Source organism: Drosophila serrata, unplaced genomic scaffold, assembly GCF_035046125.1.
Source record: "Drosophila serrata isolate PLE 108 unplaced genomic scaffold, ASM3504612v1 contig_176, whole genome shotgun sequence".
Taxonomy (NCBI): domain Eukaryota; kingdom Metazoa; phylum Arthropoda; class Insecta; order Diptera; family Drosophilidae; genus Drosophila; species Drosophila serrata.
In genome coordinates, this window is record NW_028257074.1 from 643444 (window position 1) to 665214 (window position 21771).

Genomic DNA, 21771 nt, shown 5'->3' on the forward strand with positions numbered 1-21771 from the left:
ATATTCCCCTGATTATGCTGATCAAGAATATATATGGTTTATAGGGTCGGAAATTACTCCTTCATAACTTTTTAAGCTTCAGACTAAAATTAGAATACCATTTTTTAACTGAAATGCATATATTTTTTATATACACATTTTTCCAGAAATTGAAGTTTTGAAAATCTCACAACTCAGTCAAAAAAGCATTAATTTTAATTCGGAAAACTGTCCCATGTTCGTTTTTTTATGGTTAATAAATCTGCATACTTGGTTTAAAATGGTAAAAAATTCGATTTTTTAACAATTTTTGACAATTTTAACGATGTAACCCCTTAGAAAATTTTGAAAAAACTATCAAAATTTAGTTTCTCTCCTTTATGTCTAGAAAGATTCGCCTGTTGATGCTGATCAAGAATGTATATAGTTTATAGAGTCGGAAGTGACTCCTTCACGATATCATAAGCTTCTGACTGAAATAAGAATACGATTTCAACCGATATTTATCTATATTTTTATATAACAATTTTTAAGACATATCAAAATTTAAAAATCTCACAACTCAACCAAAAAAGTATTCATTTCAATTTGGAAAGCAGCCCTATGTTAGTTTTTTTAAGGTTAATAAATCTGCAAACTCAATAGAAAAAGATAACATTTAAAAAATTTTTATTATGTTTTAAAAATTTTATTGTTACCCCTTATAAAATTTTCATAATTTTGAAAAAAATTACATTTTTGCCAGACATAGCTAGATCGACTATCCTATTGATGCTGATCAAAAATGTATATAATTTATAGGGTCGGAAATGACTCCTTAACTGCGTTTAAAGCTTTTGAATAAAATTATAGTACCCTTGCAAGGGTATAGAAAAAAAAACGAAATTAATGTTAATTTATGGCCAAACAAAGCCCAAACAAAAAAAAAAACACACGAAGCGAGGGGACACTTTTATTACCAAATTTGGATCGATTCAAGGCTTCGGGTTAGGTAATAATCCTTGAAAAAGTATGGCTTAATTGCAACTTTTATTATTGTTATAATAAAAAAAAATTATAACAAAAAAGGCAATATTATTTTAAACATATTTTTTATTTTAGTTTAATTATAATAGATGCCACAAGGCAGTATCACAGCTCAATGATCAGGAGATTAAGCTAAAGAATATTAGATTGAGTAAAAACTTTTATATTATTTATTGATTTTACTATATTTATTTCATAATTTTTTTTATAATATATTCTTTCACTTGCTTAAAAAACAATCCATTTAGCTGCCCTTCAGGGATCTCACCTCTCGTCAAGGTCAAGCTTTGGCACCAGGTCTAGCTTTAGCTCCTTACCCACCCTTATTTTCAGTTATTTATATATATATATATCATGTTTTCATGAACGCATCAATAATGGCACAGACACAGAAATTGTTTTTGGCGCCTAATTGATTGCCCGGCTACCAAAGATTGATTTATCGAATTAAAGTTTCGGCGAAAAAAAAGAAAGAAGTAAACACAGAATTCGCGGAATGCATTTGGACTAGTAGGGTGTAGGTTTGTTACCCCTTGATTGATGGCCGCCTGATTGATGGGCACTGGTGGCACTCGTAAAACAGTTCGTAATCGAAGGAATTAGCAGCTGACGCCGATTCGAAACGAAATTGGCAGCTCGAAAGTTTTCAAATCAGCCGTTTGGTTAGCTCGTAAAATGCAAATTGTTGCGCGGAGAGGGAGGAGTAAGGAAGAAAAGGAAAGGAAACGAAAGGAAACCCAGGAAAACCAGGAAGCACGAGCTGGCCAGGATGATGGACTCCACCTGGAGAGGGGGCGTGGCCACCGCACAAATGTATAATGCCATTAACAGCTGTCACTTTCTGGGGGGCTGTTGAAATATTTGACAGTCAAACACGAGTGTCGCATAAAAAAGGACATAGCCAGAGCCAGGAGAGAGGAGGAGGAGAGAAAAGGCACAAGGACGAGAAGGACTTGGAAAAATAACAAGGAGAACCATAAAACAGGAGACGATAGAAACGATAATAATAATAATAATAATAATATTGAGACAGCATTTTAGTTTCGTGGTAATGGCTCGCGTTTATTTGCCAAACAAGATGGTGGCTGTCAATTGTTGCCTGTTTCTTGTTATTCCAACGCTTTCCTCCTCCACTTCCTACACTTTCACTTTTCTACTTTCTTCTATATACTTTCCCTTTTATGCCCAGTGTGTGTGTGTGTGTGTGTCGGAGTATCCAAATTGCGACGCCTTTTCGTCAATCATACGCACCGTTGTACGCACCGCGGGCTATAAGTCAACCTAATGCCTTGAGGAAATCAATATCTTTTCTTTTTTTGGGGAAGGAAAAGCAGCTTAGTCTTGGGCCACAGGAAAAGCTTCTAGTCTGGTGAAACTGAGTGGAAAACTGGGACAATTTTAAGGAAGAAAACTATAATTGATGCCATTAATAAACACAACTCAATCAAAACTTATATACATACAAAAGTTTTTAAATAAAATCTAGTTCTATGTTCGAGTTGAAAACTGCACCTGCATTTCCTTTCTATTTATGAGTTTTCCCCCTTTTTTCCCCCCACTTCCCCCACCCAAAAAACCGTTTCCTTTTGGCATTTTCTTGCGGCTATTTTCATAAAATCAAATTAACACACAGCGAAACCGAAGCACGCAAGGGAAAATCAAACCGAGACCAACAGAAAAAACAAGAAAAAAATACCGGGGAAAAGCGTTTTTCTCCTCGCTCGCACTAATTGAACCGAACAGCAGCGGGGGATGGGGGGGATCGGAGCCGGAAAATGGGGCTGATGGGGGTTAGACAGAATGTTTGACTTTGGCTCAATTAACACCGCACACAGAACGGCCGACTCATAGATTCATTAAAATACAGCAAACAAGGCTGGACAAGACGAAGCTTCGTCCTGCCAATGCCGCCAATGCCACGCCTACACACATGGCCAGGACTCGAACTGGGGACTAGGACTGGCACTGGGACAAACAAAGGACTCCTCCAACGTCGTCGTCGTCGTCGTCGTCGTCCTTGTGTGTGTGTATTTTAGTAATTTGGATTAAACATGCAGTCCGGCGGGCAAGAGGACAACGGGCGTTGGTGGCGGCGAGGACAATAGAAAATCACCTGACCCATTAACCAGCAATGCTTACAAAGTCTCCCAGTTCCACTCCCACTCCCGCTCCTTCTCCTGCGTGTCCTGTGGCCTGGCGTTTTCTGTGTCCTGTGTCCCGGCGTTGAAGTTTGAAGTTATTGCTTTCATTTCCCTGTAGTCGCTCCCAGACGCTAAGAATTTAATTAATTCCCGCCTGAGCATGATAAGCCAGTCCAGCACCAGCACACATCGTATATAAATAGGGCGGACTCTTTAAGGTCAATTACTAATTCCATTTCATTGCCTGCTCAGAGATAACAGCGATCAGAGAGCCTTACAAAAGTCTTAAAGGGGCCAAATAGACTGTTTAGAGGAATTTTACAAAGATAATATCTGATCAGTATATAAGATCGATAACTATAACGATGAGCCTTATTTATTAATAAGTTGTATAGTCTAAAGGGTCATAAACACTTTCTAGAGGTTTACACAAATTTATAAATAAGGAATGTTTATCAAAGGAAAAGAACTGATAAAATATCGTTTCGATAATATTTTAAATATCAGAATTATATACGTATTATTCCAGTTGGCAATGGAATTATAAGATCGAATAGGAATTCAATCATAACTAAGCATTTTTAGAAACGATATTTTTATATGGCAATTTTTTCGACGAAATCAAATTTAAAAAAACTCGTAACTAAGCCAAAAATAAATTAATTTTGATTTGGAAAATTGTCCTATGCTAGTTTTTATTAGATTGATAAATCTGCATACTCAGTTTAAAACGATAAAAAATTCGACTTTTTTTTATTAATTTTTGACAATTTTAACGATGTAACCCCTTAAAAAATTTTGAAAAAATTCACAAAAATTTTGTTTTTTTCTTACATGCCTAGAAAGATTCGCCTGTTGATGCTGATCAAGAATATATATAGTTTATAGGGTCGGAAATGATTCCTTCACTGTGAAACAAGCTTCTGACTACAATTACAATACCCCTGAAAAGGTCTACAAAATTTAATTACATTTCGATATATATGAAATATCAATACAGTAACTTTAAACCCTGGCCACACCAATTACCTTTTCCATCGAAATCAAACAGAGAAATCTCGTTTTACTTAATGCCTGTCAGCGCAGACCAATTTTCCAACCCGAATCCTCGCCCCGCGAAGGGGGACCAAGGGAGACACCGAGGCTGGTGGGACCGCAACATGTTGTCGCTCCTTTGCTAATTGGATGGCAAGGATGTGTGGCAGCAGCAGCATGACGTGGTGGCATCGTCATGACGAAAATAATTACAAAACAGTTTACTCAATAAAATTCCAACTGATTTAACTGCGGCAACAGGAACGAGGACGAAGGACGAACCACAGAGCATTTGACATTGATTGAGCGGGGATGTGAGGATAATGGCCAGGACCTGGCACGCAGCTTCCAAAAAAAAACGACACAAGAAATGAACACGGAAAATAGAAAAGCAAGAAGAAAGAATATATATATATATATATATATAATAAGGAAGATGATACAAAACGGGACAAAGGGAGCTGACTGAAATAAAAAAGTTTTGATCAAGTTTTTCCCCTAGAAAAAAAGAAGAAAAAGATTTTCACACGCACACACACACACATCCCTTTGTCTGATGGTAAAGAGGGGAGTGTGCGTGGTGTGTGTTGGTTGGGATATGGGTAAACTTGCACGCTCGCAAACCATTTCAAAACTGAATTAACTTTTGTTGCACTTTAGTGCCAAAAAAAAAAAATAAGGAAGAAAATCTACATACTTCGCATACGCTTTTTCCACTTTTTCCACACTTTTTCCGGGAAAGTTTTTATGTAAATTGCTGCCTCCTGGGGCGAAGGTTAGATACGGTTACGGATAGGGATAGATTCACACGTCTCCTTGTTGTTATCCTTCGACAGCTGAGGGAATGCCAAGAAGAAGGTACCCGGCTAATTCCTGTCTGGGGAGCAAGGAATTTAGTTTCCACAAATTTTCCATTTAAGTTTTTTAACAAAAACGGACCGGAAATATTTGCTAGAAATTTATGATTGTGGAAATCAGAGTTTTATAATATATATATAATGCCCCTGTTCTCTACCCCTAATATATATAAATCCTTCGAGGACTTGGACATGTGTGACTCGATCCATTAACGATTATCCTCGTCTGGCACGCAACTCGCACATTTTCCGAACTCAACAAGTGTTGAGGGGAGAGAGAGAGAGGCAGACCGGTTCATGTTTATAAATCAAATTTGTGGCTCCCCAAAAAGAAGAAAAATTAATCACAACTCATTCGCAACTTGGTGTGTGCGCACTGAGCCTTAAAGCCATTTGGCGGAAAGTCTACTCCTGAAAGGGGCTGGAAAATGTATATATATCCTTTTACAGTCTTGAAAAAACTTGTTCAAAAACTGCTTTCTTTTGGATTATTTATACATCTCTTAATCTCTCATAGAAGAGATACACAGTGGGTATACTTGATGCTGAATTTATTATATTATTGATTTCGAAAAGATGAGCTGAGCTGGCAACTGAAACAGCTGCAGCATGGGATCCATATGACAGATTTCTCATTGTGCGTCGTAAAAAAGTCACGCTAATGCTGCACTTTTCCAAACTCTCCCCCCGACTGTTACCACCCCATTTTTGCTCCCCTTCTCCTGTAGTACATCGCATGTGTGTGCTCCCTGGTGTCCCCGTTGGGTAGTGGTGTTGCTTTGGTAGTTGTGGTGGCTTTCTTTTCCCGGTTGACCCATAAATACGCACACGTACACACCGCTGACCCTCAATGACCCCTGGCCCAGTGCAGCCCAGCTCTGTGGACAAAATGATATGCTGCTACCATTTAATTGCCATGCATTATAATCAGCAAAATGCGACAAACCGATGGTGGTTCTCGCACGGCTAATGACAGGTGACCGTCAGCGTTAATTGGCCAACGCCATGGGGGGATATGATAGCCACTATATATATATATACAGTTGGCCAAGATGCGGTTTATGGCAAAAGAGTGATAGAGTTGGTATAAAGATAACGCTTAAGCACATAGTTTTCAAGTGCGTAAAGGAAAGTACTTTCTGTTTATTTAATTTAATTAACAATTATGACCAGTAAAATAGGATATTATATAAATAGCGAAACATATTAATTAAAAATACCTACAAGCTCCTCTCCGGAACATAATTCTTCCAAAAAGTGTCTCGTGGACAAATGTCATACAGTTCTCAACTCAGCTTTTAAATTTAAATTAGTTATTAAAAGATTTAGTGTTGATTAATATCATTTATGGCAATCTAGATTTTGTAAAATGTAATTAATTAATTATTTTCTTCTTCCAAGCCTGAATTCAAGCAAAAGAAAGGCAAAAAACTGTAAAAAAAATCAGCAAAACTATGGTATCTCTTTTCAAGCTCCAATTATTTAGTGTTATAATGCCTTAAGTCGTATTTTTTTCAAAATTCCTCAGGGCTGCGATTAATAAATTTTGTAAACGCTTTGTGGCTTTATTGAAAGTTGAAAAATTGATTAGTACAGGATTGCAAACGAAGGGTTTCCCGTTGCCCGCGGCCAATGCAGGGGCAATGCACTTGCCCTGCGTGGGGGGTTTCGAAAGTATCCTCAGGACACTCTCTCCTCGTCCTCTCCTTGTGCCACTTTAATGAAAGTGCAGTGAAGTTGACTGGTTTCTCTGTACAGCAGAAGCTGTGCTCATGTGCCACCCTGGTCCAATATTACTTACGCTCAATTAAGTTAGTGTGCACATTGCACACTAGTAGCCCCCTTGTCAGCCAACGCCACTGGATTTATCTCTTTTTACAGACCCCCCTTTTCAGCGACTTTTCTTCTACGTGCTCCCTCTTCAGCTTCATTTTCTGCTCCCTTTTCTTATATTTTTCTCTAGCATTTTCAATTTGGAAGTTACTTGAATGCAATAACCAGTGTGACCGTTCCCTATTTAAGGGGGAAGAAATACAGTGTCATAAGGTCTTAAATAGATTTTATAATACATAACATACATATATGTATAAGTGGAAAAATCCGCTTAAACAAGTGTAACCTCACTCTCCTTAGTAAAATATATAGTGTCATAAGGTCATAATGATTTTTATAATGCTTATACATTATATATAACTACATTTGTATATATATATATATATTCAATGCTGATTAACATGTGCTCCCTCATTCAGATGACAAGGATTATGGGGAATATAACCATTCAAAATAGTGGCCAGAAACATGGGTTAAAAGGGGGGATAGAGGGGGTTAAGAGGCCAAGAGAGCGCCTGTCACGACCCATTAAGCAGCTATTGTTTCGAAATGGGCGGGACAAGGGGGGAGGACCTTACAGAGCGCACAATAAAAGCCAAATAGCTAAGGCCGCCGTCCCTGAAAAGTTAACGCTTGATTTCTGCACTAAAAACCAGAAGTTTGCCATTCTTTTGGGTCATTAGTTGGTAATTTATCAAAGTCATGAATTTATATTATACCCAGAACCAGGACCAGAACCAGGACCAGAGCCAGAGGCAGCTGCAAAGTGCAGATGCAAAACTTTTCAATGCGGCAGCTGTCATAAAAGCAAATGAGAAAAGGAAGAAGTCTTCCCCCAAGCCAAGTCGTGGGAAAACTCAGCAAAAGTATATAGTAAAGTCAGCTTTGGCAAGGGCAATAAAATATGGAGAGTAATGCGACTCAATTTTGTCCTTTTTCAATTAGTCAAATTTTGTAGCGCCGCGGCATCTGATTAAAATTCTCAAGCAGCGTAAATAGTTTTCCACTTTTGATTTTAATGGCCCATTAAACTTGGTGGTGTGAAGAGTGTGAAAGCAAAAGTTTTGCTTCATGAATCATAGGTATCCTGGCTCCCGGCTCCCACCTACTTTCCAAAAGAGAACTGAAGTTTCTTCTTCCACCTGTTTCTGGGTCTTTTAATTCCTGACTCCCTGCCTGTCCTGCTTTTGACAATGCAATTTGCGGCAGAAAGCTGATTGCAGATTGCAGATGCAGATTGCTGCAACGAATTGCCAGCTCCTGGACAGCTCCTGCTGCAGTCCTTGACTTTCATTGCTTTAGTTTTTGGGGGCCGCTTCTGCGCGGTCTCCTCTCATTTATCAAGACTCCATTAGGAAAGAAAGAGCTAAGAGGACTTTCTAAAGCCAATTGAGGGTACTTTTAGAAGAAGAAAACCTGAATTAAATAAAGCAACAGTTGGAAAAATAATAGAAGGGAACAATAATGAAATAAATATTACCCATACGCACTGTGGCATCCGGAAGCAATTGTCCTTAATCGCACATTACGTATACGCCGCTTGAAACATGGCCACAAGAGCTCTACCATAATGACTTTACGATACACAATGCCAAAGTGCCACCTTTTTCTATGGAGAGGCAGGAAGAGGAGTGTGGATTGGGCCAACTAATGAAATGCGAATCACATTTGCTGATTGCCTCCTGCCTAGTACATTCATACATATATTCGAATTTTGGGCTACGATGACAGCTATGACAATGACTCGGCCTGTCAGCGCTCATAATGTGTTTCCGCTTGCCTGATTCATTTAATTATGATTTCCGGTGTCGACACAGCCAAGAGCAGGCGGCCAGGCACACGTGCTCATTATTACAGCCACTTGATTGCTGGTTCCAAAAAAAGGAAACCCCCAACCCAAAAACACACACATACTCTGCAGCAAATGCCCTATAGAATAATATTTATAACATACATCAAAAATAAGTGAGGGAGAGAGAGAGTGGAAGCTTTGTTTTAATAGTTGAATATATATATTAATACATTTTCCAAGTGGACTTTCCCAGCTGAGACTATCTGCGGTTGGTAGGGTATGCCATTCTGGCGCCATTCATCAACTCGACAGGCAACAATTTCATGTCCTCCATCCTTTGGCAATTTGCTTGTATTAGAAACTCATTTCCGTTTGTAATTGAGTCGTGAGCCAGCTGGTGCCCCTTCCCCCTTATGTTCATGCAAATGAATGGCCATGTTTTTTGGGATGAAAAGGGGACTCCACTCCCACTCCTCCTCTGGCATAATTTTTAACCATTCTCTCTTTTCCGTTTTGCAGAACCCTCGCCGCTATATGACAACAATCATTATCATGAGGAGTGTCTGCGATGCAACTCCTGTGGCCTAAACTTGACTGGACCCAACCAGAAGCGGGCCAGGAGATTTAAGGTAAGCTATTAAACTATACAAAAAAATCCATAATTAATATCTAAATTTATGGGTTTATTTACATTCCCCAAAACACTATACATTTTTAACTTGAGAGTGAATAAGGGAACGCCAAAAAATGAGTGATTTTGTGGGTTGCTTTTTTTCCCTCCCCTGTCAACTCATTTGAAATGCATTTGCTCATTTCGAGAACCATAAAGCTGGACTCATTACAGAGCAAATGACGTGGGGGAGTAGGGACTCCATCTCCGGACAAGTGGAGGCATAAAATATATATATATAACCAAATAAATCATTTACAGAGGGAAATATATATAACATATACAAGCGTAAAGCTATAGCTTCTTCGTGTTTCGTTTCAGCACTGAGACAAAATAGAGAATGAGTTTTATGGGAAGAAATAAAATATCATAACTTTTATAATATATTTTATATAATATTTTTAAGTGTAACCCTTTTTAACCCATATATTTTTTTTCCTAAACAGAACCAGATCCTGTGCGACCTGCACTTCGCGGACGTGGCCCTGATGGAGTGCTCCGACTTTATGCAGCAGCTGCGTAGCTTCAAGCCACAATCGCTGGGCTGCGCGGTCGCCAGGCGGAAGAGCTCCACCACGCTGATATTCCCACTGCCGCCGCAAGCATGTTCAGGTATGTACCGCACTGTACTTGGCACATTGCGAACGCTAAATCGGCCAAAGCTGCGGGTCCATCAGGTGGGGTTTGCCGCCTGTGCAAAAAAGTACCCTGCACATTTGTCAAGTTAAGATGGTTTTTTGGAAAATTTTGTAGCTTTATTTGAATGTAAATTGAAGATTAACGATACATAATATTGATAAATCGATATCGTTTCGATAACTTTTGCGTTAATCAATAATATATCGAATCACCCGATTTATTGTTACATTTTTGCCTTCATCAAGGATATTTTATTATTCGTATACCAAAAAAAAATAAAACCAAAAGGCGAAACCCTTCCATAAATTTCGCTTTTTCTCTGCCCCGTGTGTGTGTGTGCGTGGCGTCATCATTATAATTCAAATGAGATTTGCGCGCACACTCGCACACCTCCCCACACACACCCCCTCACACACACACTCGCAGATGCAGGAAGAAAAAAATAAAGGGGGGGAAGAACAAATAAAAGAGCGAAGCGAGCGAGAGCCACGTCTACAAGTTGGAGAATGTTTGGCATTTTGCATAATAAAGTTGTTCAAACATATTTGACGTTGTGTTGCGCACACACACACACAAACACACTCACACACTCACACTAACAGATAGAACCGCCATTTTTCGCTGACATAAACTTTCAATTCGGTTTTCATTTTACTTTATTTCCTCTCTGACTCTCTCCTTAATTTTTTTTATTCCCAACGCTCGCAAAACGATTTAATTAAAATCCCAAAAACAAGAAAATTTGAAAAGAAAAATCCGGAACGTGAAACATTTCTTAACATTATTTATCAGTTTTCCCCCTTTCACATGCGTTTGTATTTAATATATAACATATGTATATCTGTATATATTCACTCAGTCGCAGTTGGAATGCAAAGTTTATTAACTGGATTTTTATTACGAAACTTTTCGGGGCCAAGCCTGGGCTTTGGCTTTGGCTTTTGGCCCGTTTGGCGTTCATTTTAATTACAATATTGCCGAAATAAACGAATCGAGGCCATTTCGGCCAGTTAAATATTATTGCTCCTCTTCGTATGATGTCCTTCGAAGATGATAATGATGATGGTGATGGTAGTGCCAAAGTCCTGGCAATAATTTATGTCCCGTTCTGGACTTAATTCCTACGCCGATTTCATGCGCAATTTCTTACGAATCACAGAATCAAGGCAATGCTTCTTATTCGACATCAAATAGAAGCCATAACATTTTGTTATTAAATAATTACGATTTTAAAGGTTTATTTCGAAAAATAAGTTAATTAAAGGAGCTCACAAAGAACTTGAGGCCATATTTTTCAATGCAATTTTGCAAGCAATTGCTTTTTTTTAAAATAAATGCTTCTTAGAAGTTCTGAAATATGCTTTTAATAGGATATTTCAATTAATATATGTTGAATTTTATTTAATATGATCATTTTTTTAGAGAGATAGAGATTCCTTGTTGGACTTAATTATTGTTTAAATTAAAAGAAAGACAACCAATGATGACTAGCAAATGGTTTAGCCAAGAGACTGCAAAAAGCCGACTGACTGAGAACTTGACACGCATCGCACATCCGCTTCCTCCTTTCCCTTTCCAGCTCCATCTCCTGGTTCTGCTCCTGCTCCATATCCTGCTCCATATCCTGCTCCATGTCCTGCTCCTGCTCCTGCTCCTGCTCTAGCTCCTCCTCCTTGTCCTGTATTAATGCTCAGCTGCGCTCATTCGAAGCGACATTGAGTGCGCACTTGAGTAAAGTGATTCGATGCGTGTCACATTCGAAAGCGAGTGCTGCACTTGCTCTTCTAAGGAGCCACGCCTCCCTTGCCGCCTCAATTACACAGAGAAAAAAAGGGGGAAAAATGTGTGAGGGGAAAGCAAGACAATTTCCAATGGGAAAATTCCATAGAAATCAAAAACTATTTCAGTTAATATTAAACAAGACAAAAAACTAACCGAAATTCCTATACCCTTGCAGTGAAAATCCAACATAACTTGGTCAAAAGTGCATTAATTTTCAATCGGAAAACTCTCGTATGTTAGTTTTTAATAGGTTAATAAATCTGCATACTCAGTTTCAAATGTTAAAAAATTCAAATTTTCTACAATTTTAACGATGTAACCCCTTATAAAATTTCGACAAAAATTTTCAAAATTTTGTTTTTTTACTACATGCCTAGATAGATTCCCCTGTTGATGCTGATCAAGAATGTATATAGTTTATAGGGTCGGAAATGATTCCTTCACTGTATTTTAAGCTTCTAACTAAATAGAATACAATTTTTAACCGATATTTACCTATTTTTTTATTTGAAAATTTTTGGGGCAAAATCAGAGTTAAAATAACTCATAATTTGGTTTAAAATGCTTTAATTTTAATTCGGAAAGCTGTTCTATGTTGGTTTTTTTAAGGTTAATAAATCTGCATACTCGGTTTAAAATAGTAAAAAATTCAAATTTTTATCCATTTTTGACAATTTTAATGATGTAACCCCTTATAAAATTTCGAAAAAAAAATGTCAAAAATTGTGTTTCTCTACTAAATGCCTAGATAGATTCCTCTGTTGATGCTGATCAAGAATATATATGATTTATATGGTCGGAAATGATTTCTTCACCGCTTTTTATGCTTTGGACTTTAATTAAAATACCCCGTATAACCAATTCATTCTAGGTACTTAATTTTTAAATACTTTAAATTATTTAATTTCTAATTATTCTAATTTGATTATTATTCTTTACTTATTTATATATTTTTTCGGTTTCTTCCCTTAGGTTTATCATTTGCTTTGATTGTTTTAGAGCCTTTGCTCGCTCACAGAAATGCTATTTAAAGTTGTTAAGTTCACGAGTTCTCGGATTGAGCTCTGAATAATTCATTCATGTTGGTGTTTTTATGGGTTTCCGTAATTGCTCCTGCTTGCCAATCAATAATGGTCAAAGGGGACAAGGGAGAGCGGGTGGAATATATAAATTATGCAGACTGCCATAAATGGAAGGGAAATCCTTTTGCTAAGCCGACTCCGAAAAACAACATTTAAAATAATATTTAATAAACAGAAACTGCAAGGACCTTAGAGTCAGGGTTATTATCCCCTTTTCTATTACTATTTCTCAACGAGAACGAGAGTGAGGGAGTCTGGTCATCAAATAGATTAAATAAATACACTAAATAAATCATTTAGCTCTGCCGCGACGTTAAGTATACGCCACGTAGGTCACGCAGCACACGTTTATGGCCCGAAATTGCGCCAGCAGAGTTATAAACACGTATTATATGCCATCTTAGATCCATGTGTGTACGTGACAATTAAATTTATGAAATCCTATAGGATATGCTGCCAAAGGCAAAGGCGAATCCGAATCCGAATCTGAATCCAAATCCGTTTCCCAGTTGAAAAGTCAGTTCAAGGGTCTCGAATTATCATCAGCCTCCTGTGGGCGCGTGACTGTTGCCAGGATGCTGGGAAGTTGGAAGTTGGGCCATTAGCGGCAAGCGAATGATATCCTTGAAGGACTCTGGTACAAAAATTTAAATATTATAGATTAGGCCTTGTCTTTAAGCTCTCAAAATAAATAATTAATTGCCTGCAGAGAGGAATGCCTATATAAAGATCCAATTTGGGGACTATAGTATATATCTAGCTTCTATTATTCATTGCTTTGTCATCTTCTGCCTGGTCATAAATTTAGCCATGAATACCACGCCCACCTGGCCAGGGCATTTACATTTTAATATGCATTATTAGCGCGATAATTGTTTGAGAATATTGCCCAAGAATAGATGACGATGGGGAAGAAGAAAAGAGCCGTAAAAAGCCAGGCAGACCATCAATTTGTCACTTTGCCTTGCCACATTTCGGGGTATTGGCCATTCTCTCTATATACACATATATATCTATATATATATACCCGTATATATATATAGATATTCCATGGCCATAATAAATTCAAAAGCCCCGCAGAACAACAAAATTGTCGCGCACTTTTTACGTTCATTTGTCAGAGAGAGTTTGGTGGGGGGGTGGCTCTGCTTCTACCATTTTTGTTTCTTCTGTTTCCATTTCCTTTATGTTTTTTTGCAATATTTTAATATGTTCTAGCACGCATTTTTGTGTCTCATTTGTTTGGTGAAAAATGATTTTAATTTTGCCAGCGAGACAGCATTGTGCGGCTTTTAATAAATGGAGTTGTAATAGCCATTAATGACCCAAAGCTATTTTATGGCCAAGACAAGGCACAGCTGAAGTGAAAAATTGCGCCCGGCTATCATATCGATTAATTAGTATAAAACTCTTTTTATTTTTAATTAATATTTGGACATGGCAAGAAACAAGATCACAAACTCTTATCGAAAATAGCAAGAATATCCTTTGCAAGGTTATAAAGATCCAGAGTCTATCGAAAAACGAAAGGGCAACGAGGCGTATGAGCAATTTCTGCAGACTAACCATCAAAGCTGCCTTCGAGGGCAAGTTCGGATGCATTTTTCGAATTGAAAAATCCACTGAGAATGCCTCGGGCTAAGATCCATAGGGATTAAGGCTTTTCCTATCACCTTTACTCGTCACTAATTAAAAACACAGCCTTGTAATCAGACATAAATCGAAGTGAAACTTGAGCTCCTGAAGTCTTTGGGTATATTTTTTAATTAGAAAATCCAAAAATGTATAAATCAGGCATACAGTTGGAATTATTTGTCCCTTTTCGAGACTTCATTGTTACCATTTAAAAAATAGTGACATTTTTCCACTGACCAAAAAAATAAATCATCAAGAAAATAAGCTAAAACCTCTTTCAATGCAGGCTTTTGGAAATGTTTTGCAAAAATCCCATTCACTTGTCACTAATTAAAATGTGGCTTTCAGGTGTCTCTGCAGTCCTTCCTTTGCTACGCATCCATAAATTCCTGTGTTTTCCATTCAAAGAAATGCAATGCAATGTACATCAAATTAAATTTTTTGGCCCAGGGATAATAAAACGACAAAAGGACACTCACAAATTGATATGAATGAATGCGTTCTCCTTGCGGCTTGTAGGGAATTTGCTAAAAGGAAATTAAAACTGAGAAAGACATTTTACAGACAATTAGACCACAATAAAATATAAATATATATATATTTGTGCAAATATTTTGTGAAAATGGAGTGGAGCAAAGATAAAAGATGCATAGCGCCATAGAATTTCCCTTGGAATTTACAAAAAAAAAAAAAGAGGAAGAGATAAGGGGTTCTTTATGTAATTTTAAATAGAGATATGAAAAAAGCAATATATAATTTAGTATACCATTGAAATAATTCATATATAATACTTATATAAATTGTTTTCCGTATTAGAAATTCGATGCATAAAAGTTCACAATCCTGAGCAAGATTATTTCCCGTTTTTTATTTCCAAAAGCAATCTAGATCTGACCTAAATAATTTCCGATTTTTCCGCTACCTCCTTTTGTTATCTCCCTTAATTTTCTTGTAAATGTATTGTATAATATTCTCCACCTCTCATCGAAATAAACACATGTAGGAAAAAAAAAATATATATATATAATTAATGGTGGCTAAATCTAGCCAGGAATATTCATAGCTTATCAATAAAATCCAGGAGGATGGGCGTACTCCCGGGAGTCCCGCCCACTTAAGCCTCTTAGAAGAGAGAAAGTACGGCTGAGAAAGCAATTAAAATACAGGAGAACCTACTCCCCTCCGGGTCACGTGGCTCCTGGCCAGCCCAGCTGGCGATGCACAGCCCGAACATTTCGGATGAGCTGCTTTTGGAAACGCCTTATATTATCGTCCAGCTTTGGTGGCGGATTCACCAGCGTCTCTGGTATATCCACGTGCCGATAATGCTGCATCTGACCCACCTCCACGTCGACGTGCTGCGGCCCACAGGACTCTCGCCACTGGATGGCAAAATGATTGTGCATCACCGTGGCATAGGCTGTGTTGTGCAGACACTTGGTCGCCAGTCCCGGATCCAAATGCTCAGCCACCCGGGTCACATGGGCCAGCATGTAAAAGCAAGACTCCATTTTCGGATCCGGTGCCAGTTCCTTGGGAAAGTATACATTGCTAAAGCAGTAGCCACAACGAGCCGAACAGTTGACATCGGCAGCCTCGAGCTCCTCGAGGAGATCTGGCCAGGTGCGAAGGCGACCCAGTGGCATGATCACTTCATCCACATCCACTACGGCCACATAGTCGAATTCGTAGAGGCTCCGGTACAAGCAATCATTGTAAAGCACCACCTCGTTCAGCATCCGCAATAGGTCCTGTTTCCCCTCCAGGGGGGGCATCAACAATTGATAGGGACGCAGCTCCAGGAGTCCATCCTCGGGTCGGGTGTAGTGTGCCAGGGTCCTCGAGACATTCGGATGCAACTGATCAATATCATAGGCCCGTATCCTTCCCGCTCCTAGCAGACGCATCAGTTCCAGCCACTCCACCAGTCGCTCAGATATATCCACATCGGGGAAGCGTAGATATTTAACGCAAACTCCCGTCCGGAGGTGCGGCTGGGCCTTTCTCTCCTCCTGCTCCAGCACTGGCGGCTGGATTACCTTCAATGCATTCTGCGGCACTGCACAGCCATCGCCAAAGACCAAGGCCACCAGCTGCGGTTGCCGCGACGATTGCATCTGGAAGGTGAGCAGTGTGGGAAAGGGTACACCATCGCCCTGACCCCATTGGGGATACCAGGCCAATTTAGTTTCATACACTGGCACTAGTTCCGGCTGCGTTTCACCCTCGAACCACATTTGGCAATACATTTGCGGATATGAGTCCTCACAGGTGGTTATCATGGCCAGAATCATCAATTCGGCCACCCTGGGACGGCGATCGTAGTAGGCTCCGTAGAGATAGTACGTAATATTCTCATGTTGCACCTTCTGAAAGTATGGACTATGGAACTCCAAGTTCTCGTAGCGAGGATATGGGGCACACTCCCGTCCATGAGCCCAGTTTTCTTCCTCGTTACTGCGCAATAAAGCCTCTAGATCCATTTCTGGTTCCGGTTTAGGTTCAGGCGGCTGCTTTTCCTTTTCCAAATTTAATTGTCTCTGCTGCTGAAGGAGATCTAGTTCCGCTCGCCACTTCCTTGTCTCCTCAATGAGGGCTAAGATTGAGTAAGAGATTGAGAGATTTGTGGGACTATACCAGGTCTTTAGAAGCTCCATACCTTTATGGTCATCCTGTAGCGGAGGTTCTACTAATCGAAAGAGCAGCACCAGGAAGAGGCTGCCCAGGATACAAACGCAAAGGGTCGTTCTCAAAGAGCGCAGTCTACTACAAACCATCATTACGAATCGCCAGCAGGGCGTCAACTAAACGAAAACACTTTTCTGTTCAAACTACTTAAACAATTCACAATTTCACTAAGTGCAGAGTATCAGAATTTACAGATATACAAATAGTGATTGTTCAGGTAGTATCACGGAACTAACGAGGCCGCCGCTTGGAGCAGATCTTATCATAAGTTCCTCTGTCTTCTTTTTGAGATAATATCTATCGGAGTTGCTACTTTCTATTTGATTTTACAAACAATTATTGCCAAATTAATTAATTAAACATTGTAACGAATTATTCATATCGGAGGCAAGTACGAGAAGCTGATAAGAAGGCACAGATCGAGTGCCATCAGGTTATTGCTGATAGCAGCAAACCACAAATAATATAGCAACTAAAACTAGCTTAGGTATTTCAAATATTTCAAAAAGATATCACACAAAAAATATCACAAGCCTGTTTCGAAGATAAAACCAAATCCTCCGCACAACTTTTCAGCCAGATTAAGCTGCTCAGGTATCGAGAAAAGTGGCCAAAAAGCAAGGAAAATGCGAGGGGAAAAAGTGGCCAAAAAGCAAGGAAAATGCGAGGGGAAAAAGTGGCCAGGGGAGAATGGGGAAAGTGCGGGGAGCTTAACAAGCGGCAAACAAGCCCAGACCGATGGCAGGAGACATTATTATTATGTACGTCAAGCTTGGACAAAGGCATTGGACGACGCCGATATATGCTATATAGCATATACACACTCATATATATATATTATATATATATATATATATATATAGATAGAGACACATATCAAAAGGGACATGGAGGTGAAGCCTGCATTAAATTATTGATTCGATTTCGCGCGCGATTCGCTTTTATTGTAGCGAACTTTTTGTCTGAATGAATTGTAGCCCGTAGCCGGAAAAGTTTGCGGCAGACACTCTGCCACACACACGCCCCGTAAACACACACACACCACACACACACACACTCACCTGTCTGTCAGTCTGTCACGTTGCCCTTCCAATTTTCGCAGGATGCGTGTGCTAGTGTGTGTGTGTAAGTGCCACGCCCAGGAGCAGGAGCAGCATAACAATAACAATAATAACAGACGGCCAAAAAATTTATGTGTGCGTACACTGTCACAAAAAAAAAAAATATATATATATTTATATAGTTCTTTGTGGCGAAATCGAAGGCTTTAAAAAAACTCATAAATAAACCAAAAATGCATAAATTTCAAAGGAAAAACTTTTCTGTATTTCTTTTAAGTTGGTTGAAAATCTGCTTATTACTTTTTCAGATTTAATAAATTCAATTTTATTCAATTTTATTCAATAATAACCCCTTATAAAATTTCAAAAAAATTGTGCAAAATTTTGTATCCTTACTATATGCCTAGAAAGATTAGCCTGCTGATCAAGAATATATATGATTTATGGGGTCGGAAATGACTCCTTCACTTCGTTTCAAGCTTCTGACTAAAATTAAAATACCGTTTTTATTCGATATTTTGATATTTTTATATGACAACTTTTTCAACAAATCCATGTTTAAAAAACTCACTACTGAGCCAAAATTGCATTAATTTTTATTTGGAAAGCTGTTCTGTTCTAGTTTTTAATAGGTTAATAAATCTGCATACTCAAATTACAGTTTTATGTTCTTTCAATTTTCGTCGATTTTTCAGAATGTTAATAATGAAAAAACGGCTTAAAAAATATTTCAAAAAAATTTCAAAAATTTGTTTCTCTCCTTTTTGCCTAGAAAGATTCCCCTGTTGATGCTGATCAAGAATATATATGATTTATGGGGTCGGAAATGACTCATTCACTCCGCTTTGAGCTTCTTACTAAAATTAGAATACCGTTTTTTAGTCGATATTTCGATATTTTTATATGACAATTTTTTCAACAAATCAATGTTTAAAAAACTCACTACTAAGCCAAAAATGCATTAATTTTAGTTGGGAAAGCTGTCCTATGTTGGTTTTCTTAAGGTTAATAAATCTGCATACTCGATGTAAAATGGTACAAAACTCGAATTTACGACATTTTTAACGATTGAACCCTTTTTGTAAAATATATTCAAAAATTTTGTTAGGATTTTATTTTAGTTTTAATTAATTAAGATTTTTAAGACGAATTGGAGAATGTTACGCTATTTGCCAATCATTTATTTTTTCACAGAGAAACGATCTTACGAAGATCAGAAAATTTATCATTTTATAAACCTTTAATTGAATATTCCCCCTATTTCGCTCAGTGTAGCCATGTGCACGTATACATGTACAATGGCAAACAAGACATAATCAATCACTTAACCCAAAAACGCACACCAAACGTTCGTTTCAATTAAAGTTTCGTTTTCATTCACTTAGCTGGGGTGAAAATGGGCATAGAGATGGGGGAAAAGGAATGGGGAAACCTGGGGAAAAGCTAGGCAAAGTCGAGGAAAATAGGAAAAGCAAAGGCAACAAAATAGCAAATTCATTCAGTGCACTGTGCGAATTTTCTGCTGACGAGGGAAAGAGAGAAAGAGGCGGTGAAAGTTCAATGATAAATCATTTCAAGCCTCAATCAATTATGTATATTATATATAAATTTTAGTTTTCTCTCTGCTCAGGGCATGTCCTGGTATACAATTTCAATTTCAAATTCAATTTCATTTCTTGTCATTTGTCTAATAAATATGCAAACTGCACACTTTTATTCTCATTTGCACGATTTGTGTCGGCTTTTTTCGTTACATTCTCTATAACTTTCACTATCACTTTCACTTGCATTTTAATGCCGCAATTTCGCACTCACAAAGAACTTTGACAATTTGCCTTCAAGCATTTTTATTTTTACAAGATTTTTTAAGATAAATGGGGTTTTGTTTAATTAAGAAACCTTTTACATTCGCAATAAAAATTTCATGCACAAATATTTAATGAAGAATTACAATTAAATGTTTATTTAATTGTTTGAGTTATGTTTTTCTATTGTCCGACATATAAAAGGCAGTCCTGGCTGTATTTAATGGAAATTATAGAATTTCCCAACTCAATTTCCTCGATATATATATAAACATTTATTTTTTGTTACCAATAATAATGGGGAAATAATTTTTTGGCGCAACTTTCGTCACACACACACACAGGGAGAGACAGGAAGTGGGTGGCATTTTCTCAAAGGAAACGGGGACAGTTGGTGGTTGCTTTACGACGGAACCTTTCAATTTCCGTTGGTCCTTTTGGGGAATGGCAACGACGCCTGCATTGCATACTCTATTTTCTTTTCTTTTTTTCTGTTTTTTTTTTGGGGGGGGGAAATCCGGAGCTTTCCTCAAAAAAAAAAAAAAAAAATCTCAGAATCTGTTGCGTACGCCGAGCCGACTGTTGCTGTAATTGAAGCAATGACGCAAGCGAAACTCGCTCGCAGCGCCATTTTCAATGCCTTTTTCCTCCCCTCTCCCTCCCGATATTTTTCCATGGATTTTCCCAGCGACTTTCCCTTGACTTGCCCCAAAGATTACTCGCTTGAAAGTAATTTGTTTTCATACGACATGGCAGAACAGAAGTCTGTTCGCGACAAGGATAAGGAAAAGTGTAATGCAAAAAGGCAGTCCCTTAAATGATGACGGCCATAGATTGGAAGGAGACCCATGTCCCATGCCATACTCTCCTCCGATTATCATCATCGACTGCCAATCCTTTTTTGGCCCAGTCCAACAAAAGCACACGATATAGATATATATATATATATACATATTTATGCAAGTATATAATACAGGTAGCGTAGTTGAAGGCCAAGGGCCATGGCCCTGGTGTTCCGCACATTCAAATCACATTTTGGCTCACATTTAGCATAATTTAGCACTTCATTTGCAAAGCGGGAAAGCCGCGACAGCTGCCAGCGAGAGAAGAGGGAAAAAGTTTTCCCGGGCCCCAAGATGTATGCCACTGACACTGGGCCTGTGCAAAGTGATTATGATGCCCCGAGCGACATGTCGCCAGACAGTAGCAAGTCCCAGCCCAGAGATGTAAATACACTGGAAATATAAGGGACTTGCAACTAAATGGATTCAGAAAACAAATTAAGAAGCAAATAAATCAGTGAAATAAATCATTTTTTCCCTTGTGAAGAGTAAATACTAAGCTCAATTGCAACCAAGTTCCACTTTAGATACTTTCTTATAAATAACTCAATAATTTTAAGGACTTTAGTGATCCTAATTTCTCTCTCTGCCCCACCGTCAGGGGCAACAAATTCCAGCTGCGATGACACGAATCTCAACATCAAACACACACAAAAGACACACGATTTTCATACGGTTGGCTGGCTTTTTCCCCCCCCTCATCTCAGTGGCAAAAATTCTCCGGGAAAGTTTTTGGTTCCACCAGAAATTGAATGATTAAATGTGTGATTTATGATTCACTCATTGGTTTCACCTTTTTCCGCACTCGTTGCAGGTAAATTGAATGGAAATGTAAATGAAAATGGCAATGAGAGAGTATTTATATGATATTTTATGGGAAGTGCCACAGGTACTAGAGATAAGA

General features: G+C 38.3%; 2 protein-coding genes and 1 long non-coding RNA gene across 11 annotated transcripts in view; 1 reads left to right on the plus strand and 2 right to left on the minus strand.

Annotated features, from left to right (window-relative positions):
* Positions 1-21771, minus strand: part of LOC147644457 (uncharacterized) — a 97972-nt gene that overhangs the window by 62304 nt on the left and 13897 nt on the right. The gene's annotated exons all lie outside the window — the stretch shown is intronic.
* Positions 1-21771, plus strand: part of rsh (Rap GTPase activating protein radish) — a 100797-nt gene that overhangs the window by 51152 nt on the left and 27874 nt on the right. For all 8 annotated transcript variants that reach the window (XM_086827578.1, XM_086827579.1, XM_086827580.1 and 5 more), the window contains 2 exons: positions 9183-9292; positions 9780-9945. In XM_086827578.1, the coding sequence (XP_086683704.1) occupies positions 9183-9292; positions 9780-9945 (276 nt within the window). The remainder of the gene's footprint in view (positions 1-9182; positions 9293-9779; positions 9946-21771) is intronic.
* LOC110183503 (uncharacterized) lies at positions 15178-17677 on the minus strand. The gene is made up of 2 exons (XM_020951789.2): positions 17131-17677; positions 15178-17067 (listed from the first exon to the last, which is right to left on the minus strand). Exons 1-2 carry the CDS (start codon positions 17249-17251, stop codon positions 15659-15661), a joined length of 1530 nt encoding a protein of 509 aa, XP_020807448.2. The 5' UTR covers positions 17252-17677; the 3' UTR covers positions 15178-15658.